This window comes from Rhea pennata, chromosome 19 (assembly GCF_028389875.1).
Source record: "Rhea pennata isolate bPtePen1 chromosome 19, bPtePen1.pri, whole genome shotgun sequence".
Lineage (NCBI taxonomy): Eukaryota > Metazoa > Chordata > Aves > Rheiformes > Rheidae > Rhea > Rhea pennata.
In genome coordinates this window covers 12,043,566-12,064,570 of record NC_084681.1, presented here as the reverse complement: position 1 = coordinate 12,064,570, position 21,005 = coordinate 12,043,566, and the positions used below count along the sequence as shown (strand labels likewise).

Sequence of the window (21,005 nt, the reverse complement as noted above, 5' to 3'; positions counted from 1 at the left end):
CAGCTTCTCTTTTCTGCGTTCCTGGGCAAGCGCCCAGGACAAGGCCGGGAGCGGGAGAGCCAAGCGCTGCAGGGCTGTCACCCCGCGCGAGCGAGCGGGCAGGTGGCACCGCTAGCAGTGACGGGACGGCTTTGCTCCGCTCCGCAGCAGCTGGCTGCCCCGGGGCGCTGCCAGGACCCGCACGTCCAGCAGCCCGCGGTACCGCATGCACAGCGACCAGGATGGGACAAACTGGCCTTCCCGGGGGCCCGCGCTCGACGGCGGCCCAGCCGGCCGCAGCGCCGGGGAGCCCAGCCGCCTTCCCCCGCCGTCTCGGCGAGCCTGCAGTGCCCGATCTCAGCGCTCGCTCTTCCGCGACGAGAGCTATATTTAGCACCAGATGTCCGCGTGAGCGCAGTCGCCGCTCCGAAGCACACGGCCTCCTTCTCGGCTCGCAGCCGGAGCCGGGAAAGGCTGCGTGCGCCGGCACGCTCGCATCTCGGAGGGGAGAGATGCTCCGGCCAGCAGCCGCCAGCGCAGATCGCGGGGCTCCCCCATGGGCCCTGGCCAGCTTTAAAGCCCTCAACCTCATCCCTGGGCAATCAGATACCCCTGGAAACACCAGGATGGGGCCTGACCAAGGCCTGGGGAGAGGCAAAGCCCCTCACGGGGTGAAGTGCCAGGACACAAGCTGGCTTGCAGGGCCAGGGAATATAGGACAGGCAAAGTCAGGGTGGGTTTGGGCAAACGCCACCACCATCAGTGAGTCACATACCCCCAGGGCTAATTTAAGCCTCGAGCTACTAATAATAGTGATATTTTTTCCACGGATGTTACTGTTGATTTGCCACAGTGGTCCTCCTGGCAAATCTCAGACATGCCTCAGTCACTTTAAACGCCCCTCTTCACCCTCTGGTGTTTAATAAGCAACTGAGAACATCTGCTCTCCTTCCAGAACAGCTCCGGCTGCGTTACCGCAGGGTAGCCCAAGCCGGCTGAGTTTGTAAGTGCCGCGTGCTTGGACCCGCGTTAAAACACCCCTGGGGGTTGGCTGGTTTGAAGAGCCTGTAAGAGCGGAGGTGCCGGGGGCTGCCAGAAGGCAAAGCGTGGGGTTTCGGTGCGGTGCTGCCGGCGGGTGCGCGGAGCAGCCCGCGGGCACGTGGGGATGCCAGGCAGCACGCAGGGGTTTGGTACTGCCCCTAGCGCCGCGCTCTCGGCGTGGAGATGTTTGTTTAGGAGAGGATATAAACACCGGGAAGGAGCTTACAGATGTTGCAAACAAATCGTAATGGTGAGGGGGGGGGAGGACCGTTGTTTTGCAAATACTCCAAGCCTACAAGCCTGGAAAGGTCCTCAGGTTACCCCAGGAAAGGGAGAGAAAACCTCCAGCTAAGCAGCCGGCTGCACCGGTCGCCCAGCGCAGCGGACTCTGGGGATCACGGGGTCTAGCATATCATCCGAGTTGCAAAAGCTAACCTCAGCAAGGTCCACTGAGGACAGCTCTTGCTCTTAGCGTGAAACTTCTTGGCTTTTTCCATTAGACAAACATCTTTTTTTTTCCTTTTCCTGGGTTTCCAGGGAGCAGAAATGAGCATAGTTGGGGATAGCTTCATTTTTTTTAGGAATTCAGCAACAAGGCGTCTGCTTGCCCAGTTTGTTGCCCGTCCCAGGCATCTTTGCTTGGACGTCAGCACCTCTCTGTGTGTTTCTCAGCCACGCACGGCACTTGCAGTGCAGGATCACCCTGGCGCCAGCGGAGGAAGTGCTATCTATAGAGCTGATTTGGGACTACCTAAAATAGCAGCTGCAGCATCCTATCATCTAGTTTTTGTTGTTGATCTGTAGTGCACCTAACAGACTAACTCATGGGAACAGCTGACCACCAGAAAATCCTGCTGGCGTTAAAAGAGGCTGCAGAAGTGCTCGTAGTCACCATGGAGCTCCTTTCTCAGCCGATCTCTGTCCCGCTCTGCGGATGGGAACACTGAGGCTGATCCCCATACATGCAGAAACACCCTTGAGGCAACAGCCTCAAGTTTTGAAGGGTCAAAGACAGAACTCAAGATGCTTGATGCTATTTTAGCACAATTCTGTTTCAAGTTGCCCCAGTGCCCGTGTGTCATGGAGGAAGAGAGGTGCTATCACTGAAGGGTGGTTTCGAAGTGGAGGCCGCAGCTGGATGAAAGGGCTGCGCGGGCGCTTCGCCGCCTGATTTGGGTCACCACCAGCACCGCGGCTGTTTGCACAGCCCGCCCGGCGTGGGGCTGCTTCTTCAGGCAGCTCTTGGCTGATGAGCTCTCAGCGCATCTCCAAGCGCCCGGTTGGGACCGTGGGATGGGGGGTGAGCAGGACGGGAAGGACGCGAGTGCTTTCCAAGAGCTTTAGCGGGCCTTTTTCCTAGGCTGGTTGTTATTCTGCCCCAGCGATGGGCGCCTTTTTTATTTTTTTATTTATTTTATTTATTTTTTATTGCAACCCAAGAGCCTCCCGAGGAGACGGAGAAGCGCAGTCGCCTTCAGAAACGCCGGCAGGGCAGCGCGGGGGCCGCGCAGGGGCGGCGCGGCAGGGCAGCGGCAGCCCGCCCCGCGCAGCGCAGCGCAGCGCAGCGCAGCGCACAGCAGCGGCCGCGCAAAGCGCCGCCCGGGCTCGGCGCTGCGCAGCGGCGGCGCCCAGGCCGCCCCGTCCCCGCCGGGCGCCGCGGTTACCGGACTACATTTCCCAGCGCCGCCGCCGCGGCCGGGGGGCGCGGAGCCCGCGGCGGCCGCGGCGCGGAGCCCGGCGAGGATGCGGGAGGCGCGGCGGCGGCGCCGGCCCGCGGCTCTGCGCTGCGCGCCCGCGGCTCTGCGCTGCGCGCCCGCCGCCGCCGCGTGAAGGCGGCCGCGCCGCCGCCACCATGAAGAAGCAGTTCAACCGCATGCGGCAGCTCGCCAACCAGACCGTGGGCAGGTAGGCACGGGCCGCCGCGGCCCCGCCGCCTGCGCCCTCGCCCCGCTGCCCCTCCGCGCCCTGCCCCTGCCTGCACCCTACCCCCTGCACCAGCCTGCGCCCTGCCCCCTGCCTGCATCCTGCCCTCTGCGCCAGCCTGCACCCTGCCCCCTGCCTGCATCCTGCCCCCTGCCTGCATCCTGCCCCCTGCCTGCACCCTACCCCCTGCACCAGCCTGCCCCCTGCCCCCTGCCTGCACCCTACCCCCTGCACCAGCCTGCACCCTGCCCGCTGCCTGCATCCTGCCCCCTGCCTGCACCCTGCCCCCTGCGCCAGCCTGCACCCTGCACCAGCCTGTGCACTACCTGCGCCCTGCCCCCCACCTGCATCCTGCCCCTTCCTTCATCCTGCCCCCTGAGCCAGCCTGCACCCTGCACCAGCCTGAGCACTACCAGCGCCCTGCCCCCTGCCTGCCCCCTGCCCCTGCCTGCACCCTGCCCCCTGCACCAGCCTGCGCCCTGCCCCCTGCCCCCTGCCTGCATCTTGCCCCCTGCACTAGTCTGCAACCTGTCCCCTGCCTACACCCTGCCCCCTGCCTGCATCTTGCCCCCTGGCCCCTGCCTGTACCCTGCCTCCCACCTACACCCTGCCCCCTGGCTGCATCCTGCCCCCTGCACTAGCCTGCACCCTGCCCCCTGCCTGCATCTTGCCCCCTGCCTGCACCCTGCCCCTCTACGCCAGCCTGCGCCCTGCTCCCCGCCTGCACCCTGCCCCCCATACCAGCCTTCCCCCATCCCCCCGCTTGCCCCTGCACCCTGCCCCCTGCACCAGCCTGCACCCTGCCCCCCACCTGCCTCCAGCCCCCCTGCCTGCCTCCTGCCCCCCTGCCCTTGCCCATACAGCAGCCTGCCGGTGGGTGAGGGGGTGCCGCAGCTCCCCCCAGCACCCCCAGGTGCTGCTGCCGCGGTGCCTCGGAGCTGCACTGGGTGGTGGTGGGGGGGTGCTGGGGTGCCCGCTGTGCCCCGCCGGGGGTCTGCTGGGGAGCGCGGCGGCTTGGGAACCTTCTGCGCGCTCGGATGCACGCGCTGGGCCCGCGTCCAGAGACATGAGTTTGTTTATTGTTGTTGTCTAATTCCCAGCGATTTTGCAAAGGTTTATGGTTGGGGGGGAGGGGGGAGGCGGATTATTTTTTTCCCTTTCCCGCCCCCCCCCCTTTCCTGATGGAAGCACCTCGCCGCAGTGGGGCAGCTATGGCACGGGGGGGGGGGGGGGAGCGAACCGGGGGCGGATTTCGTGGGGCGCAATGGCACCGAAAGCCCTTCCCTGGACCGACGGGCTTCGGCGTCGCGTCTCCCCGCTGCCCGGAGCGCCGTCTCCTCGGGGCGGCCGGCGATGCTCGCTCGCCGCCCGCATCCCAGCTTCGCCATTCCTGCTCCAGCCGGCAAGCCGCCGCTCGTCCCGCTGTGCAGGCAGCCGCGGCGAGCCCGGCCCCTGGCGGCCCTGCTTCGGATTAGCTCGCCGGGGCGCGCGTGCGTCGCCTTTTTTCTTTTTTTTTTCCCTATTTTTATTTTTTTCTTGCATCGGTGCCAGGCTTAATTTGCTTTTAAAATAACCGGAGGAGGTTGCAAAGCCCCCGAGGAGGAGCCGCAGCTGGCGGGAGGCTGGCGCTGACCCGGAGCGGCTGCGGGACCTTGGCGGGAGCTGGACCTTACCCTGGGGGTCCCGGGGGAGCCCCGTCTGCTCTCCGGGTTCGGCTCGGCGCCGGCCGGTGCTCGCACGCGGCGGTTGGTTGCCGAGCGGGTTGACGCCGTCCTAGTCGGAGCCCCCCTTGCTCAGCGCGGCGATGGGCGCGGGTGGGATCCGGGGGTCTCGGCGCCTCGCCCCCTCCCTCCCTTGCAGCTAGCGGCCGCCTTCCCCTCCGCATTACTGGTGCAAAATTGCTTTTTATTTAGTTTTCGTGGCCGCATTTTCAATGACCCACGAATTGGGGATCCCCTCGGACGTGATGCTGCAGCCCGCTGCCGCTTGCTCTCGTCCCCATGGTGCCGCGAAGGCACCAATATCCCCACGCCGGAGAAAAGGCGCCGGGGGGCCGGGGGCAGCGGTTTGCAGCCGGCCGTGCCGCGCCAGGCAGCACCTGGCTGGGAAATCGCTTTTCCTTACGTGCCGGTGGCCCCAACCCGCTCAAAGCCGGGCGGCAGCGGCCGAAAGGGAAAACCTTGCTCGGGGCTCTGCCGGCAGCCGCAAAACCTAACGTGGGGAGGGAGCCGGGGCGGGGGGGGGGGGTGTCCCCTCATCCCGGTGTGGGCTGGCGGCAGGGTGCTGGGCTTTGGCGCCGTTGCCCCCGCCTCCAGGCTGTCCCCGAGCCACCTGCGGCCGTAGGGAGCGGGAGCATCCGCGCGGCACCCCGGCCGTTCCCACTCCCGGAGCAGGAACAGCTCCGAGAATTTTCCAGAAATGTCTGAATGCATTTTTTTTTTTTTTTATTAAATAATTTTTTTCTTTCCAGTCGGGAAGAAAGCGGGTGCTTGCGTCCTCGTGAGGTTCCCCAGTGGCCCAGCAAGAGATCGGGAACCTACTGGTGGGATTTAGGGGGGAAGAGAAAAGGGAGGATTTTGCTGCAAGCTCACGGGAGCTTCCCGAGGCCGATGCTTTTCCTTGAGCGCTGCACGTGTGCACTTAAATCTACAGCCCCGGTTTATCCTCGGTGGTTTGGGACCCGGCAGCAGCCCTGCAAGGGCGAAAGGCAGGGCCGGGCTCGGGGCTCCCCGGAGCCCGCTGCACGAAGGCAGCCGGATATTTTTATCCTCCTCCTCAGCCTCCGGCGCTGGAAGACCGAGCGATGCAATATTCGTGGAGGAACCAGAATGGTTTGTTCCCAGATGGCACATGAACCCCGAGCTGCCCGGCGTGCGGGCAGGGGGGAGCGGGAGCCGTCGTGGCGCAGGGGCAGCGCTCGAGTCCCGGTGCCGGCGGCGGAGGGGGAGCGTTTTCGTTCGGCTTCGCGCGCGCCGTCCTTGGCAGCCGGCTGATAGGGAAGCGCGGCGGCGTCCTTGGCCGGTCTGAGCGTGCCGCCCTCCCCCGGCGCTCGGCTGCGAGGCTGGATTTTCGGCCGCAGCAGGCAGCTCACGCACCGGACGGAAACCACCGAGCACGGAGCCGTTTCCCGCGGCTGCGCTGTAGCCGTGCACCGCGGCTCGCGCTGCCCGGCTGGCTCCCGTGGTGAGGTTCGGCGCCGGCAGGCCCTGGCGTCTCGACGGAGCGCTTTCGGGTCCCGTGATGGCAGCCGAGGTGCTGAAAAGCGCCGAAGCGCTTGAGGGTTGCACGGGATTGCAGCTAACCCCGATGGCGTTCTGCATTTTGCTGGCTCACGGTCACAGTCGAGGCGGCGCTGCTTTTCATAGCTCTCTCCAGATACGCAGGTGCGAAGGCCGCGATGGGCTAGATCTCGCGTCCGGGCTCGGATCCGAGTTGGATGCAGCTTTGCAGCCCCGAACACCGCTCTGCAGGGCTGGGGGAGGCTGTTTGCAGCAGCAGTTATCGCTCCGGGGCCTGGAGGAGGAGGGGGAGGAGGAGGAGGAGGAGGAGGGGAAGCAGCCAGGGCCACGCTGCTGAGGCTGCAGCTTGCAAAGCGACGGCTGAGAAATGCACGGCTCCTCGCGGTCCCCGCGGGCTCGCGGTCCCGTTGTTCGCGCGAGGCTCCGGGCAGGCCGGCGTGTGGGGCGCAGCGCTCCTTCCTTTGCACGCCACGGAGCGGGTTTCTTCAAAGCTGCCAAAGGGAATTCGATCTTCCAGGTTCTGCCCGAAGCTGGTGGGACTGAGGTGCTGATGGCTCCTCGTGTTGGATATTTGGAGCATTTTAACCGTAGCATTAGCTTCACCCAGGGAGCAGGTCGTCTTGGTGAGCGTCTCTGTTGCATCTGCACGTATCGGGGGGCTTTCGTTCACCCCATCTGCACGTATCGGGGGGCTTTCGTTCACCCCCAGTTTCTATGCTGGAGAAATGCTGTTCCTTGGGAAAGCAGACTCCATTTGTGAATGTCTTGGCTAGAGGAAAAACAGCTTTTTAGCAGCAATCTTAAGCTTTGGGCCTGAAGAAGGGACCAGATTGCTTCCCAGCTCCTGGCGGCACGGGGAGGCCACATGCTGTGAGGTGGCTGGTGGGGTGAGCGTGCACGGGAGTGAGTGTGCACAGGGGTGAGTGTGCCCGGGGATGGACGTGCCCAGGGATGGACATGCACGGGGGTGAGTGTGTCCAGGAATGGACATGTGTGGAGATGGCCATGCACAGGGGTGAGTGTGTCCGGGGATGGACGTGCACATGGATGGACTTGCACAGGAGTGAATGTGTCCGGGGATGGACATGCATGGAGATGGCCATGCACAGGGGTGAGTGTGTCCAGGGATGGACGTGCACATGGATGGACTTGCACAGGGATGGCCATACACAGGGGTGAGTTGTCCAGGGATGGATGTGCGCGTGGATGGACTTGCACAGGGACAGACATGCACAAGAGTGAGTGTGTCCAGGGATGGACGTGTGCGTGGATGGCCTTGCGCAGGGATGGCCATGCACAGGGGTGAGCGTGCATGAGGATGAACGTGCCCTGCCTGCGGATGGACGTGCACGGCATAGGGAGGAGCAGCTCCTGCTGCCCTCCCCAGAACTGGAGCTGCTCCTGCAGCAGGACTGGGCTCAGCTGAAGCTGGAGCCAAGCGGGCTCCGAGGCGCTGCCCCAAGCGCTGGGGTCAGAGTGGGGTCCGTGCCAGGGAAGCCCTTGAGCCTTGGTTTCTCGCGGGACAAACGTTTGCCGTACGATACAGCTGCAGGGTAGAAATCTGAACGTTGCTTTCTGGCAGCTGGAGCTGCTCTTGGGAAGCAGACAGCTTACTGGAGCTACCAGGGTCAATGCACAATTTCATGTTGGAAAATTATGTAGTATTTATTTGGAAACCAAATTAATTTGCTTGATTGGTGTTGATTTCTGCCGGTAGCTATTAGCTTTTGGAGAAGTGCGTACCAACCAAATTGTAGCAGCCCCCCCCCGCTTGTTTGCTTTTAACGCTCTGTATTAGTTGGCCCTTTTCTCCCGGAGGTTTGCGGGGACCCAAGTGTCTGGCTGATGACCGAGGCTGATAATTGCCCAGCGTTGTGCTGAGGGGAAGGGGAGGCGCGTGCAGTCCTTCGCCTAAAGGAAAGGCTAAAGCGCCGAAAGCGTCGTGCTGTCCGCTTTCGGCCGGGCCGCGCGTGCCACGGCGGGTCCACGGCGGGCAGCTCTCCCCATCGCCGCCGCCGCGGGCATCGCTGCGCCGTGTTACGACGTGCCGACCGCTGCCTTCCCCTCCGCGTGGCTTTTTTAGCTTTCTTTCCTTATTTTTGTGTGAAGAAGAGACGCTCGGGAGGCTGCTGCGAGCAGTGTCACGGGGAACCGCAGCGCTCCTTTGCCCTCCTCTGCGCGACGCTTTGCCGAGGAGCTGCAATGCAATCCTGTATTACCGCATAGGACAGCGTTATTTTTTCCTTATAATCTTTACATGTGAAAGCACCGTCTGGAAACAGTTTTTTATTTTCCTCTGTGTTTCCCTGTACGTTTTGGAGGTGCGATTTAGTTTTCGCACTTCTGTAATTTCCAGACCGCTGCAGATGGGAGCAAATAGAGACATGGGAGGATTGTTTTGCTTTTGAGGGCGTCGTGGGAAAGCAGTGCGTGGCTTGAGCCGGGGTGGCGGAAAATTAGCGGAGCCGCTGTCCGTGGGACCGTGCGTACGCTCTGGAAGGCAGCAGTCCATTTCGGCTGAGTCGAGGCGCCCTGCGCCCGCTTCGCACCCGGAGCATCTCGGCCGAGCAGCCGAAGCTGATGCAGAGGCGGGAGCCGGTGCGCGGCCGCGTCCTCGCCTGCGCCGCCGCCTTGCTTCGTCTCCGCCTTCGTCTTCCTCATCCGGGAGAAAAGGGTCACGTTGGAAAGGCGAACAGAGCTCCTCTCCCTTCCCACGTTTTAGGTGGTTTTTTTTTTTTTTTTTTTTTAAAAAAAAGAGGCCTTGGCAGGATGGGGTGGCCCAGCCTGGCGGTATTCCCACTTTCGCTGTGCTCCGGCAGGACGCGTTGGCTAACGGAAACCTGTCGGAGAGCAGGTTTCCTGCGCGCTTTCACCATACCCCGAACCGCCCGGGTGCATCTTGACCCCGAGCAGCTTTACAGATGTTATGCACCAAGATTGGAAAAGCCAAGACTGGGAATGAACGTAGCGGCTCGGAGGGACGGGAGCCGATCCTGTATCCCGCTGGCTAACGAAGACGGCATCGGTGCCTGCGGGGGCTCGTGCTGGTTTGCAGAGAGGTGGTTGCAAGCAGCGCGGATCGGCCTTTCCGGAGCAGAAGGAGCTGCGTACAAACGCACGAGGCGACGAGGGGTGCCGGATCCGCTTTTATCCACCCAGCCCGGCCCCTCGGCTTGCTCGCAGCACCCAGATTTGCCACGGGGTCCAAGGCAGCGCCGAACGGACCCGGATGCATCCTAGGCAGGAGGGAGCGGCTCATCCTTTTTTGCAAAAACTCCCGTTTTCCCCAGGAGCCCGGTTGACCCAAGCTGCTTGGTTGAGGCATTGATTTTTTTGTAGCTTTTTCTCTTTTTTTCTCTCTTTTCCTCCAATTCCTGACTTAATTGAGGTAAAGCATGACAACAACACAAAAATGTTTCTCCGTCTTTTTGCTGGCAGGAAGGGAGCGCGTGCGTGATGCGCTGTGTTTCCCCGTTGCCGCTCGCCCGTCCCTGCGCTCGGAGGACAGTGCTGTGCAAAACCGTCCTGGGGACTTTAATCATCTCTAGCGCCTTTCGCCAGGGGCTTGTCAGGTTCATTTCCTCCCCGGCTTTAAACACGGCAGCAAAAGCCAAGAGCAGCCTGAAACCACCCCCATGCCATGATAACAGTTAAAAATAAATAAGAAAACACCCAAATTGCCCCGGGCTGGGGCTCTGCCCTGAGCTGAGGCAGGGGCCTGGGCTCATTGCTGTCTCTTTGCTTGCTGATGCAGGAATTCTGCTTAAATCCCTCCAGGAGCAAAATCCAGGCCCGCTGCGAGCGGGGAGGGCTGGGTGCCGCCCTGCTACCCGCTTGAGCCGCGGCGCGGCCGAGCTCTCTGCAACCGCTCGGGCCACAGCGGCGGCGCGGGACGTTGGCGGGCTGACGGGGGCTGCAGCGTTTCTCCGGAGGGGAACGGCACGGGTCTGCTCCCCGCCGCTGCCCGGGCCCCTGCGCTGCCTCCCTTTCCCGGGAGGGAGGAGGAACCGGCTCGAGCAGACCCGTGCCCCCCGCACGGGGCAGCGCCGGAGACCCGCGCTCTCCAGCAGCGGGTCCTGCTTCCTCCCGTTCCTCGCCCGGTGTTTGCACCACCAAGGCCGGTTTCATAGCGATGTTTTAATTTTCCTTCCTTGGCGCCGGCGAGCGCCGCCGGTCAGGCTGGCGCAAGCTCTGCGGCGGCAGGTATCGCTCGGGGGCGTCCGGCTGGCGCCGGCGACGCGGGCTCGCTGGCACGGCGAAGCCCGGAGCGGCGCCGGCGGCGCCGGCGGCGTTTGCAGCCCGCGTGGGAAGGATCGGAGCCGGCCGGCCCAAACGGGCAGTTCCCGGCCGGAGCTTCGCCAGCAACCCGGTTTTCTCTCTCTTTCCTTGCAGGGCCGAGAAAACGGAAGTTTTGGGCGAGGATCTTCTGCAGGTAAAGCGACCCTCCCGCGGCCGGGGCCCCAAAATCCCCGGCAGCCCCAGCGGCTGCCTGGGCACCCCCCATGCCTGGCTCCCGCCGCCGCAGCGGTTTCCCGGCAGAAGAGCCCCCAAAGAGCCGGTTGCCTCCGTAGGGGGAAGAGGGGGTGTCCCGTTGCCTCCTTTCCAGCCCGTATTCCCTCCGGCTTACCGCAACGGAGCCGGGGGGGGGGGGTGGGGGAAAGGGGAGGGGGAGAAATCCCCCCCCCCTGCAAAAAGCAGCGAGGCTCCTTCGGGAGGGCGCGCGGGCGAGCGGCCGGCCCTGAGCCGGGGCCGGCCGCGCGCGCAGGTGGAGAAGCGGCTGGAGCTGGTGAAGCAGGTCTCGCACGGCGCGCACAAGAAGCTGACGGCGTGTCTGCAGGGGCAGCAGGGCGCCGACGCCGACAAGCGCTCGGTAAGGGCGGCCCCGGCGCGGCGGCGGCGGCGGCGGCGGCGGCGGCGGGCCGGGTGCCCACCGCGCGCCCGCCCTCACGCTGCCGCTCCGCTGCAGAAGAAGCTGCCTTTGACGACGCTGGCGCAGTGCCTGACGGAGGGAGCCGCCGTGCTGGGGGACGAGTCCCTGCTGGGGTAAGGGGCGCCGGCACCCCTGCGCCGCCGCCGCCGCCGCGGGGGTCCCGCCGCCGCCCAACCCGCTGGCCCGCTCCGTCCCTTGGCAGGAAGATGCTCAAGCTGTGCGGGGAGGCGGAGGACAAGCTGGCCCAGGAGCTCATCCACTTGGAGCTGCAGGTGGAGCGGGACGTCATCGAGCCGCTCTTCGCGCTCGCCGAGGTGGGTGGGCGGCGGTGCCGAGCGCTTCCCCCCGCTTCCCGAGCGAAGCAGGGCCTTTGGCACAAAAAAGAGGCGTTTCTTCCCCCTCCCCCCCACCCTCAGCGTGTGGGGCTGAGCGGGGGGTTTGGCACGTCCGTGGGCAGGGAAGCGGAGGAGGAAGGAGCTGTGCCGCCATCGGAGCGGTGTTTCTATTTAAGTGAGGAGCCGCGTCCTTACCTGACCCGCTTACACCGGCGCCGAATTTCTAAGTAGCTCAGGCTTAATATATAACCGTTTTTGAACACGTCGCAGCCTCTGCCGCCTCGAACCCCCCACGCCCCCGGGACCCGGGCCACCCGCACGAGCCTTCCCCCACGCAGCAGAGGTCTCGGAGGCTCCGGATTTGGGTTCACCGGCGCGGGCGTCCGGCCAGCGGAGCGGGGAGCGAGCGACGCCTCTCCCGGCCCGCGGTCTCCCTTTTTCCCTTGCGTCTCCGCAGGTGGAGATCCCGAATATCCAGAAACAGCGGAAGCACTTGGCGAAGCTGGTGCTGGACATGGACTCCTCGAGGACAAGGTAGGCGGCTGCAGCGGAGCTGTTTGCTGGAGGGCAGGGCGGCCTCGGGGCCCCGCCGCCGCTTAGGATCGTAAATCCCAGCCCCGTGGCTGGGTGCAAAGCCCGCGGAGCCGTGCAAAGCTCAAGCTGCAGGGACTTTCTGCTCTGAGCCTGGAAAACATGCAGAGTCCTTTTCTTTCCATGTGCACTCCAGGAAAAAAAAAATCTTTTTTTCTGGCACAAAGCTTTATTTTTTTCCCGTCTTTTCTCCATCCTGGTGAATGTTTATATGCTGGTGAAGAGCCAGGTGACCCGGCCACCGCGGAGCGTCGCTGGGCTGCAGCGGCTGCCCCGTGGCGGGCTGTGGGCCAGCACTGGGGATTGCCCCCGGCCCCTGCGAGCCATCCCCGGTGCTTTTTCACCCCTCTGTCAGGGGAGGGGAGGAAGGGGGGCAAGAGGGGCTCTAGGGTGGCCCGGGGTGGGGGCCTGATCCCGGCACCGCCGTCCGCAGGTGGCAGCAATCCGCCAAGTCGTCGGGTTCCTCGAGCAACCTGCAGCCGGCCAAAGCCGACGCGCTCAGGGAGGAGATGGAGGAGGCGGCGAACCGAGTGGAGATTTGCAGGGTACCGGGCGCGCTCTCCCGTCCCGCGGCGCCGCGTGCCCCCTGCCCGGCGTCCCGGGGACGTTCCCAGCCTCCCGCGTCCAGGCCGCGGTTTGAAAAGCCGACGGCGTTTTTTTTTTTTTGCCCCGGTTTTGGCACCGAAGGAGCGTTCTCCGAAAGCAGCCGTTCCCGCGTATTTCGAAAGCGTGCCGGCAGAGAAGCGTAGGCGCCGGGGCGGTGCGCGGCCTTTGCCGTTCAGAGCAAACGCCCTCCTCCTCCCCGCCAGAAAACGCGATGAATCCCGGAACATCCCCTCCAGCGGCTTCGCACGCGGGTTGAATATCCTACCGCAGCCCCGCGCGGGGCAGCTGGGCTCGTTGCTTAGGCGCGACGCGCTTTGCTGCGCGTTTAACGAGCCGCTCGCAGGCGAGCGACGGGCGAGCGTCGGCTTCAACGCGCGGTGGGTCCGGCCGCCGGCTCGCTCACGCCGTGCTCCCCGCAGGACCAGCTCTCCGCCGACATGTACGGTTTTGTGGCCAAAGAAATAGACTATGCAAACTACTTCCAAACGGTGAGCGCCGCCGGCCGCCGGCTCCGTCCTCCCCGCCCCGCGCGCGAGGCCGAGCGGCGGCCCCTGAGCCCCGGCCGGTCCCGGTGCCAAAGCTGCTCCCGGCCTTTTATTTTTTTTCCCTGCCCCCCTCCCCACCAGTTAATCGAAGTGCAAGCCGAGTACCATAGGAAGTCACTGGCGCTTCTGCAGAACGTGCTGCCGCAGATCAAAGCCCAGCAGGGTAAGCGCCGCGGGGCCTTTCCCCCCCCCTCCCCGGCTGCGGAGGCCGGCGCAGAGGAACGCCGGGGCGTCACCGAGCCGTCGCCCTTGCGGAGCAGCGCGAGCGGCTTTCGTGCTGGATGCTGCTGCCGCTAAAGCTGGGCAGGAAGCGATTTTAGCAGTTTAATTTTTAAATTTCCTTTTGAGTTAAAGGCTAGGGGGAAGTAATGCGAATGTTTGCAAACGGCTGCTCCCCGGGAAAGCGTTGTTCCGACCCCTTGAAGCGCCCCGCGTGCTGACCGGCAGGCCTTTCGCTTGGGTTTGATGCTTTAAGAGCACGCCTCCCGGGTCGCAGGGACAGAAACGGGGGGGCCGTGGGGTTTCAGCGACCTCTGAACAGAGCGTTTTGCTGATGCGAATTTGTGCGTCGAGGCATTCGCACAGTCAAGTCCTCGGAGCAGCCGGCTTGCTCGGGCAAATCTGCGCTCTCGCTGCGACACCTCTCTTGTGCGATGCCTCCCCCCAACCGGGTGCAGCAGCGCTCCAGCCCCTGTTCTGAGGATTTGCAGACCCTGTTTGGAGGATTTGAGGATTTGCAGTTTGCAAATAAGCCTCCGGAAGAAATCCCTGGGCCGGGCCCCGTGCAGCCGCTGCGAGGCTCCCACGGTCCCGGCTTTGCCCTGTTGCTCTCTTTTGCTGGAAGCACCCTGAGCCCTGGGGCAGGCTCGTCTCCTGGGCATCTCCCTTGGCGGGAGGCTTTTCAGGGGGGTTATTTCTGGGGCCGAGCGGATGATGCACTTGGGGCTGGGTGGGGGGGCTCACGATGTGGGCAGCGAGTGCTGGGAAATGGGGTGTTGGGGTGAAAGCACGCGGGGAGCTCTGGGAACGGGAGCAGAGAGCGGAGGCAGCTGCGTCCCCGGGGCGCCCGCTCGGACGCTGGTCGCTCCCACTCTCCGCTTCCCGCCGCAGAGGCTTGGATCGAGAAACCCTCCTTCGGGAAGCCCCTGGAGGAGCACCTGGCCGTCAGCGGGCGGGAGATCGCCTTCCCCGTCGAGGCGTGCGTCACCATGCTGCTCGAGTGCGGCATGCAGGAGGAGGTGAGGCCGCCGCGGGCGCCCCGCGCCGCACCGAGCGGGGCTGCGCTCGCGTCGCGCCCCGGCACCTCCGCGGGCGCGTTCCCGGCGGCTCACGGCTCCCTGTGTCTCCCGCGAAGGGTCTCTTCCGCGTGGCTCCCTCCGCCTCGAAGCTGAAGAAGCTCAAGGCCGCCCTGGACTGCTGCATCGTGGATGTGCAGGAGTACTCGGCCGACCCGCACGCCGTTGCAGGTAAAGGTCTGCGGTCGGGGCAGCGTGCGATTCCCCTTGCAGGCCTGAACGCGCCAGCGCTGCCCGGCCCCGCTGGGCTCCTTCCTCCGCAGGGAGGCTCCGGGGAGCTGCGAGCACGGGCCTGGACAGGCAGGGCGCCTTCCCCTCCGTCACGCACCGCAAAATCCCCCCCCCCAAAATTAATAAAAGGGCTTTTCCTCCACGGGCTCGCGAGGAGGGGCCGGGAAGGTCCCCGTCGGTTGTAGTCGAGCTCGCGAGCTCCCGTTGCGGAGGCGGCGACGAGGACGGAGGCTAGCCGCCTCCGGAGCCGCGCAAGTCGGCTTCTTCCCTCCGGCTCTCGGCGCTGCCGGCGAGGTGGGACTCGTCCGGACTGCGACGGAAACCTCCGCGTCGGGGCCTTAGCGGGGAGACGGGCTGAGCCCGGCGGCGGGGGGGCATCTCGCCACAGCAGAGAGAAGTATCCTGGGAGCGTCCTGGACCGAAATGAGAGCCGGGGGAGCAGCTTCACGGCTCACGGGGGTGCAGGCGGGAGCGGAGAGCAGGGAAGGACGCGAAGGGCACCGGCACGGGCGGAAACGCGGCGGTCGCTGCGGATCGCTCGGCGCCGCGCCGGACGCGGGGAGCATCCGGGACGCAGCCCGGCCAGCACCCGCCGGGGAGCCCCCGCGAGCCTCCCCCGCCCTTGCGCCCTAGGAGCCTTGAAGTCCTACCTGCGGGAGCTGCCGGAGCCGCTCATGACATTCGAGCTCTACGACGAGTGGATCCAGGCCTCCAAGTGAGCGTCGCGCCCGCCTCCGCCGGGCGAGGAGTTTGGGGGCACGAGGCGTTCGGGGTGAGGCTGGCCCGAGGAGGAGGAGGAGGAGGAGGAGGAGGAGGGGGCGTCTCGCCCCGGGCGGGGATGCGGGGTCGTCCGCGTGCCCAGCCGCCGTGCCGCGCCGCCCCCCGCTCCGTCCCCGCCGAGGGCTTGTCGCATGCCGCCGGCGGGAGCGCGCCGGGGCCGTGGAGCGAGGCCGGGCTCGCCGGAACGGGGCTCCTGGAGGGGCGTCCGCGCCCTCCGCGCGACCGGAGGGGCCGGGAAGGGCCCGGCTCGGCCCGGCCCGGCGCTCATGCCGCTCGTCCCCCCCCGCCGCCAGCATGCCGGAGCAGGAGAGGCTGCTGCAGGCCCTCTGGAGCGCCTGCGAGAAGCTGCCCAAGGCCAACTACAACAACCTCAGGTGAGCGCGCGGGACGCGCCCGGCGCCGCGCAGCCCTCCGGCGGGCGTCGCCAGGGCGGCGGGGTCGGGGCGCTCGGGAACGAGGCAGCCGGGGCCCGTCGTCCTCGCCGGAGACGCGGGGGACGCGGCGGGGGCCCCGGGAGCGGGGTGCGCGCGCGGGGTGGGGGGACGCCCCGGCCCCCCCGCCGGGCTCTTTGCGCCGTCGGCGCGTCTCGGCGCTCTCTTTCCAGATACCTGATCAAATTCCTCGCGCGGCTCACGGAGCACCAGGACGCCAACAAGATGACGCCGAGCAACGTGGCCATCGTGCTGGGTCCCAACCTGCTCTGGCCGCAGGCGGATGGGTAAGGGGGGGGTGACGCCTCGCGGCCCGGCCCCGCCGCTCTCTGCGGTGGGGGCTGGCGCGGGGCGGGGAGGCAGGGAGGGAGGGAGGCCGCTTGCTCGCGGCAGCCGTAAAATGCTGCGGTTTTAGCGCCGAGTTGGCTTTAAAACCTCGCCGCGCCGCGCCGGGAGCGGGCGCTGAGCCGCTGCCTTGCAGGAACATCACGGAGATGATGACGACGGTGTCCCTGCAGATCGTGGGCATCCTGGAGCCCCTCATCCAGCACGCCGACTGGTTCTTCCCGGGAGGTACGGCGGAGGCCCGGCGGGGCCGGCGGCGGGGCCGGGCGGGCGGCGCGCCCCGCGGAGCGTCACGCCGCGGCCCTCTCGCTCTCCCCAGCAGACGTGGAGTTCAACGTGAGCGGCGGCTTCGGCAGCCCCGCGCACGCCAACCACAACGCCAACTACGGCCCGGCGCCCGCCCCGGACGCCGAGCACGCCGACCGCAGGCAGCACGACCCGGCGCGGCGGCCCCTCAGCGTGGCCACGGACAACATGATGCTGGAGTTTTACAAGAAGGACGGGTAGGGGCGGCGGGAGCCGGCCCTCCGGCCGCGCGGCCGCCGGCGACGGAGCGGCCTCGGCCTCCGCGGCCTCGCTCGGAGCCGCCCCGCCGGCGCCCGCCCCCGCTTCCCTCCCCGCTGACCGCTGTCCCCTTCTGTCCCCGCAGCCTCAGGAAAATCCAGAGGTAGGGCGCCCGCGCGGACGGACGGGCGGACAGGCGGGCGGACGGGCGGACGGGGCGGGGGGGTGCTGGGTTTCGGCACTAACGGCTTGTCCCCGCGTGCCGCCGCCGCAGCATGGGCGTCCGGGTGATGGACACGTCGTGGGTGGCCCGCCGAGGCGCCCCGGCGCCCCGCAAGGCGCCCGCCGCCCCGCCGCCCGCCGAGCTCGCCGCCGGCCCCCCGGCGCCCGCTCCCGAGCCGCCGCTGCCGAGCTCCCCCGCTGCCGGCCCTCCTCCTCCTGCTCCGAGCAGCTTCGGCTTCCCGCCGGCAGCCGAGCGGGCCGGGTGAGTCCCGAGGGGCGCGCGGCGCCCGGCAGCGCGAAGGTGGAAGCCGGGCGCCCCGCGGCTTTGCAGCGCCGGCGGGGCGGGCAGGGGGGGACACGAGTGCTGCGAAGCCCCGACGGCTGCTTCCCCTTCCTTTTCCTTCTGCTTTTCCCTTTCATTTGTTATTATTATTTTTATTTACTTTTTCAATGCTTTTATTTATTTATTTTCACATTTTTATATTTAATTCTTTTATTATTATTACTTTATTTTTTTCCTCTCTGCTCCTCCCAGCACTTTAAAAACCAAGGAGCTCTCGCCCGGGCAGCAGAAGGGCAGCCTGGCCCCGGCCGCGGAGCAGAGCCCGCAGGCGCCGCGCAAAGGTGGGTGCCGCCACCGGGGGTGGCCGCGCTCGCCCGGCTGCCGCGGGGACGCGGCCGCCGGCCACGGCTCGCCCGCCCTGGCAGGCGTTTCTGTGCCCTTGCCCCCGCAGCGTCCAGGAAGCCGGTGCCCCGGACGCCCCTCGGCCAGCCGGGCGGGACGCCGGAGCCGTCGGCGGGCTCGCCATCGCCCGCCAGCCCGTCCCCCACCCCTCCGAGCACCCCTTCGCCCTACGGACTCGCTTGCCCCCAAGGCTACTGCCTGGCCTCAGGTCAGCTGTCCCCAGCCGCCGCACCTCCCCTGCCTCCTCCTCCTCCTCCTCCTCCTCCCCCGCTGAGCACCTTAACCAAATCTCGACCCACCCCCAAGCCGCGGCAGAGGCCCACGCTGCCACCGCCACAGCCTCCCACGGCCGCCTCGTCCGCCTCTAGCCCTCGGCCCGCGGAGCTCGGCCCGCTCGACGGCGCGGCCCCCGGGGACAGCGGGTGCACAGGTAACAACCGCCCGCAGCGCCGCGCTGCTGCCTCCCTCGCTGCCGCCTTTCCGGCAGGGGGTTTTCCCCTGTTTTCTCCCCTGCCCCTCGCTTCCGCCCACTCCTGTTGCTGCGTCCGTGTCGCTATGCGAGGATGCAGCGGGTTGCTGCGTCCGTGTGTCCATGCGAGGATGCAGCGGGTTGCTGTGTCTGTGCGTCCATGCGAGGTTGCAGCGGGTTGCTGTGTCTGTGCCGCCGTGCGAGGATGCAGCGGGTTGCTGTGTCCGCGCAGCCATGCGAGGATGCAGTGGGTCGCTGTGTCCGTGCCACCATGCGAGGATGCAGTGGGATGCTGCGGCCATGCGAGGATGCAGTGGGTTGCTGTGGCCATGCCACCATGCGAGGCTGCAGCAGGTTGCTGTGGCCGTGCCACTATGTGAGGGTACAGCGGGTTGCTGTGTCCATGTGGCCATGCGAGGATGCAGTGGGTTGCTGTGGCCATGCAGCCGTGCGAGGCTGCAGCGGGTTGCTGCGGCCATGCGAGGATGCAGCAGGTTGCTGTGGCCATGTGAAGCTGCAGTGGGTTGCTGTGGCCATGCCACCATGTGAGGGTGCAGCGGGTTGCTGTGTCTGTGCGACTGTGCAAGGATGCAGCAGGTTGCTGCGTCCATGCGAGGATGCAGCGGGTTGCTGCGGCCGTGCCGCTGTGCGAGGATGCAGCAGGTTGCTGTGGCCGTGCAAGGATGCAGCGGGTTGCTGTGGCCGTGCGAGGTTGCAGTGGGTTGCTGTGGCCGTGCGAGGATGCAGCGGGTTGCTGCGTCCATGCGAGGATGCAGCGGGTTGCTGTACCCATGCGAGGTTGCAGTGGGTTGCTGTGCCCGTGCGAGGTTACAGTGGGTTGCTGTGCCTGTGCGAGATTGCAGTGGGTTGCTGTGGCCGTGCGAGGTTGCAGTGGGTTGCTGTGCCTGTGCGAGATTGCAGTGGGTTGCTGTGCCTGTGCGAGATTGCAGTGGGTTGCTGTGGCCGTGCAAGGTTGCAGCGGGTTGCTGTGGCCGTGCGAGGATGCAGCGGGTTGCTGTACCCACGCGAGGTTGCAGTGGGTTGCTGTGCCCGTGCGAGGTTGCAGTGGGTTGCTGCTGCTGTGCCACTGTGCGAGGCTGCAGTGGCGCGCAGGCTCCGGGGAGATTTGCGGGGCGAGCGCTGTGGTTCCTGGGCGCCACTCACCCCGCTGACGCCCGCAGGCTTGTCCTGCTAACGCCCCGTGCCGGGCGCCACGCTGGGCTTGCCAGGCAGCTCGACTTGCTCTGCTTGCCTGCTCCGAGAGCGGGCCTCCGGTGCTGGCCTTGCAGCTACGGCACCGAAGAAGCAGAAAGCCCCCACCCAATCCGTCTGTCTGTCTCACCCGGGGGCACGGGGTGGCAAGGAGCCTGGCGGTGGCCTCAGCTCGGCGGTTTGGGACGCGCGCCGCGGCGGCGATGACCCTCCCTCCCCCTTGCCGGCAGCAGCGCGGAGCCGAGCGCCCGGCTTTCGCCCGCTGCGCTCCGCGGGCGGAGAGCTGCCACGGGGCCGGCAGCGGTGGCGGCGGCGGCGGGGCGCGACGAGGCCGGCGGGCGCAGAGCCCCGCGCTCGCGGCGTGCTGCGGCTGCGGGAAAGCCGTGCCCTCTCCCGGCGCCTCCTCGGTGCCCCCTAACTCTGCCTTTCGTGCGTGCCCGCAGGTCGGCTCCGGTGCGATGTCCCTTCCGTGCACATAGAGACGGACGCCGCGCTGTGCCGGGAGCCACTGCCGAGGCTTTCGGGAGCGGGGAACATCGATGCGCGGGAGGAGGAGGAGGAGGAATCGGAAAGCACGGCCCTATGACGCACGCGGCGGCGGCGGCGGCAGCAGGCCCTGCTCGGGGGCCATCGTCACGGTTCCCTTTGGTTTCGCCTTATCCAGACTCGGCCTTTCGGACTCGGTGCCTCGCTCCCCGCCGTTCCCGGGTGGCCGGCGCCGCGCGCCCCAAGCTCCCTCTCGCGCCGGGCCGAGGGACCGGAGCGTTTCCGCGGGTCGGGGCAGCGGGGGCCTTCGCTGCCCACCTTCCTCCTCCGGCTTCGGGAATCCGGCAGTTCCCGGGCCACCTGCTCGAACGGGCGCTGCAGGATGGCGCCGCCGAGCCCTGCCGGGGCCGCGGGAAAGCAAAGCAGCGCCCTTCGCCGGGGCCTTGCTTCGGGCTTGCTTTTTTCTTTTCTTTTTCTTTTTCGCTTCTCCTTCCCCTTCCTACCTCTCCGCTTGGGCGCTCGCTGGTTTTGCCTAGCAGGGAGGTGACTGCGGGTCCGGGGCGCCGGAGGGGCCGGGGTCTGATAGCAATAACGTGTGGGCGGGCGGGCGGCTGGGACGGGGGGGCGGCCGAGCCGGGGCGCCCGCCGGTGAGGACGCCCGCTCCCGGCACCCCTCCGGCGCCCACCCTTCGGTCCCTGTCTTTGTGGCGGGGTGGCGTGGAGAGAGGCTCTGGTTGTGCATGCAGAGACAAAGTCACCTTTTATCCTTTTCAAAAAGAGATGAGAGATATATATATATCTGTCAGCATAGATATATATATATTATATATTTGTATATATAAAAATATATATATATATATATATATTTGTTTTATTTGAGCCATTCCATCAGATCTGGTGTACAAATGTACAATGTAAATCGAAATGCTTAGCGTTCCCGGCCCTCCCGGACCCCACGTCCAGCCTATGTGTTACAGAGCCGAAACCTCTCTCCCCGCGGTCCGCGCGAGTTGTTAGGACGTTAGAGCTTCTGCAGGTCATGATGTGACTCATCACCCCACCTGTATCCGGGGAGGACGGGCAAGGGGGAGGGCACCATCACCTGAAATAATAAATGTGCAAATTGCTGTCGAAATCACCGTGAACCGTGGGTTTC

At 66.0% G+C, this 21,005-nt stretch overlaps 1 protein-coding gene across 6 annotated transcripts; it reads left to right on the top strand.

Moving 5' to 3' along the window:
* The first annotated feature begins 2,860 nt into the window (after positions 1–2,860).
* ARHGAP44 (Rho GTPase activating protein 44) lies at positions 2,861–20,984 on the top strand. Of its 6 annotated transcripts, XR_009960304.1 has the most exons (22): positions 2,861–2,925; positions 10,575–10,614; positions 10,948–11,052; positions 11,149–11,225; positions 11,315–11,426; positions 11,905–11,981; positions 12,472–12,583; positions 13,064–13,132; positions 13,271–13,352; positions 14,300–14,427; positions 14,544–14,655; positions 15,349–15,430; positions 15,789–15,869; positions 16,100–16,213; positions 16,408–16,499; positions 16,591–16,774; positions 16,921–16,938; positions 17,050–17,259; positions 17,533–17,621; positions 17,732–17,890; positions 17,989–18,112; positions 19,807–19,896. XR_009960304.1 is itself a non-coding variant. In XM_062591567.1 (21 exons), exons 1-21 carry the CDS (start codon positions 2,873–2,875, stop codon positions 19,947–19,949), a joined length of 2,358 nt encoding a protein of 785 aa, XP_062447551.1. In that variant the 5' UTR covers positions 2,861–2,872; the 3' UTR covers positions 19,950–20,984. The 6 variants fall into 6 exon arrangements, 5 of the variants coding, with proteins under 5 accessions (XP_062447551.1, XP_062447552.1, XP_062447550.1 ...); XM_062591567.1 differs by having other exon boundaries at positions 16,594–16,774; positions 17,732–18,112; positions 19,807–20,984; XM_062591568.1 differs by lacking the exon at positions 17,989–18,112 and having other exon boundaries at positions 19,807–20,984.
* The last annotated feature ends 21 nt before the right edge of the window (positions 20,985–21,005 follow it).

Excerpts from the sequence above, each read along its gene's own strand:
- ARHGAP44 (XM_062591566.1), top strand. The coding sequence starts at position 2,873 with ATGAAGAAGCAGTTCAACCGCATGCGGCAGCTCGCCAACCAGACCGTG. Across the intron at positions 11,226-11,314 it reads GGGGACGAGTCCCTGCTGGG|GAAGATGCTCAAGCTGTGCG; the intron begins GTAAGGGGCGCC and ends GTCCCTTGGCAG. Across the intron at positions 18,113-19,806 it reads CGGGGACAGCGGGTGCACAG|GTCGGCTCCGGTGCGATGTC; the intron begins GTAACAACCGCC and ends GCGTGCCCGCAG.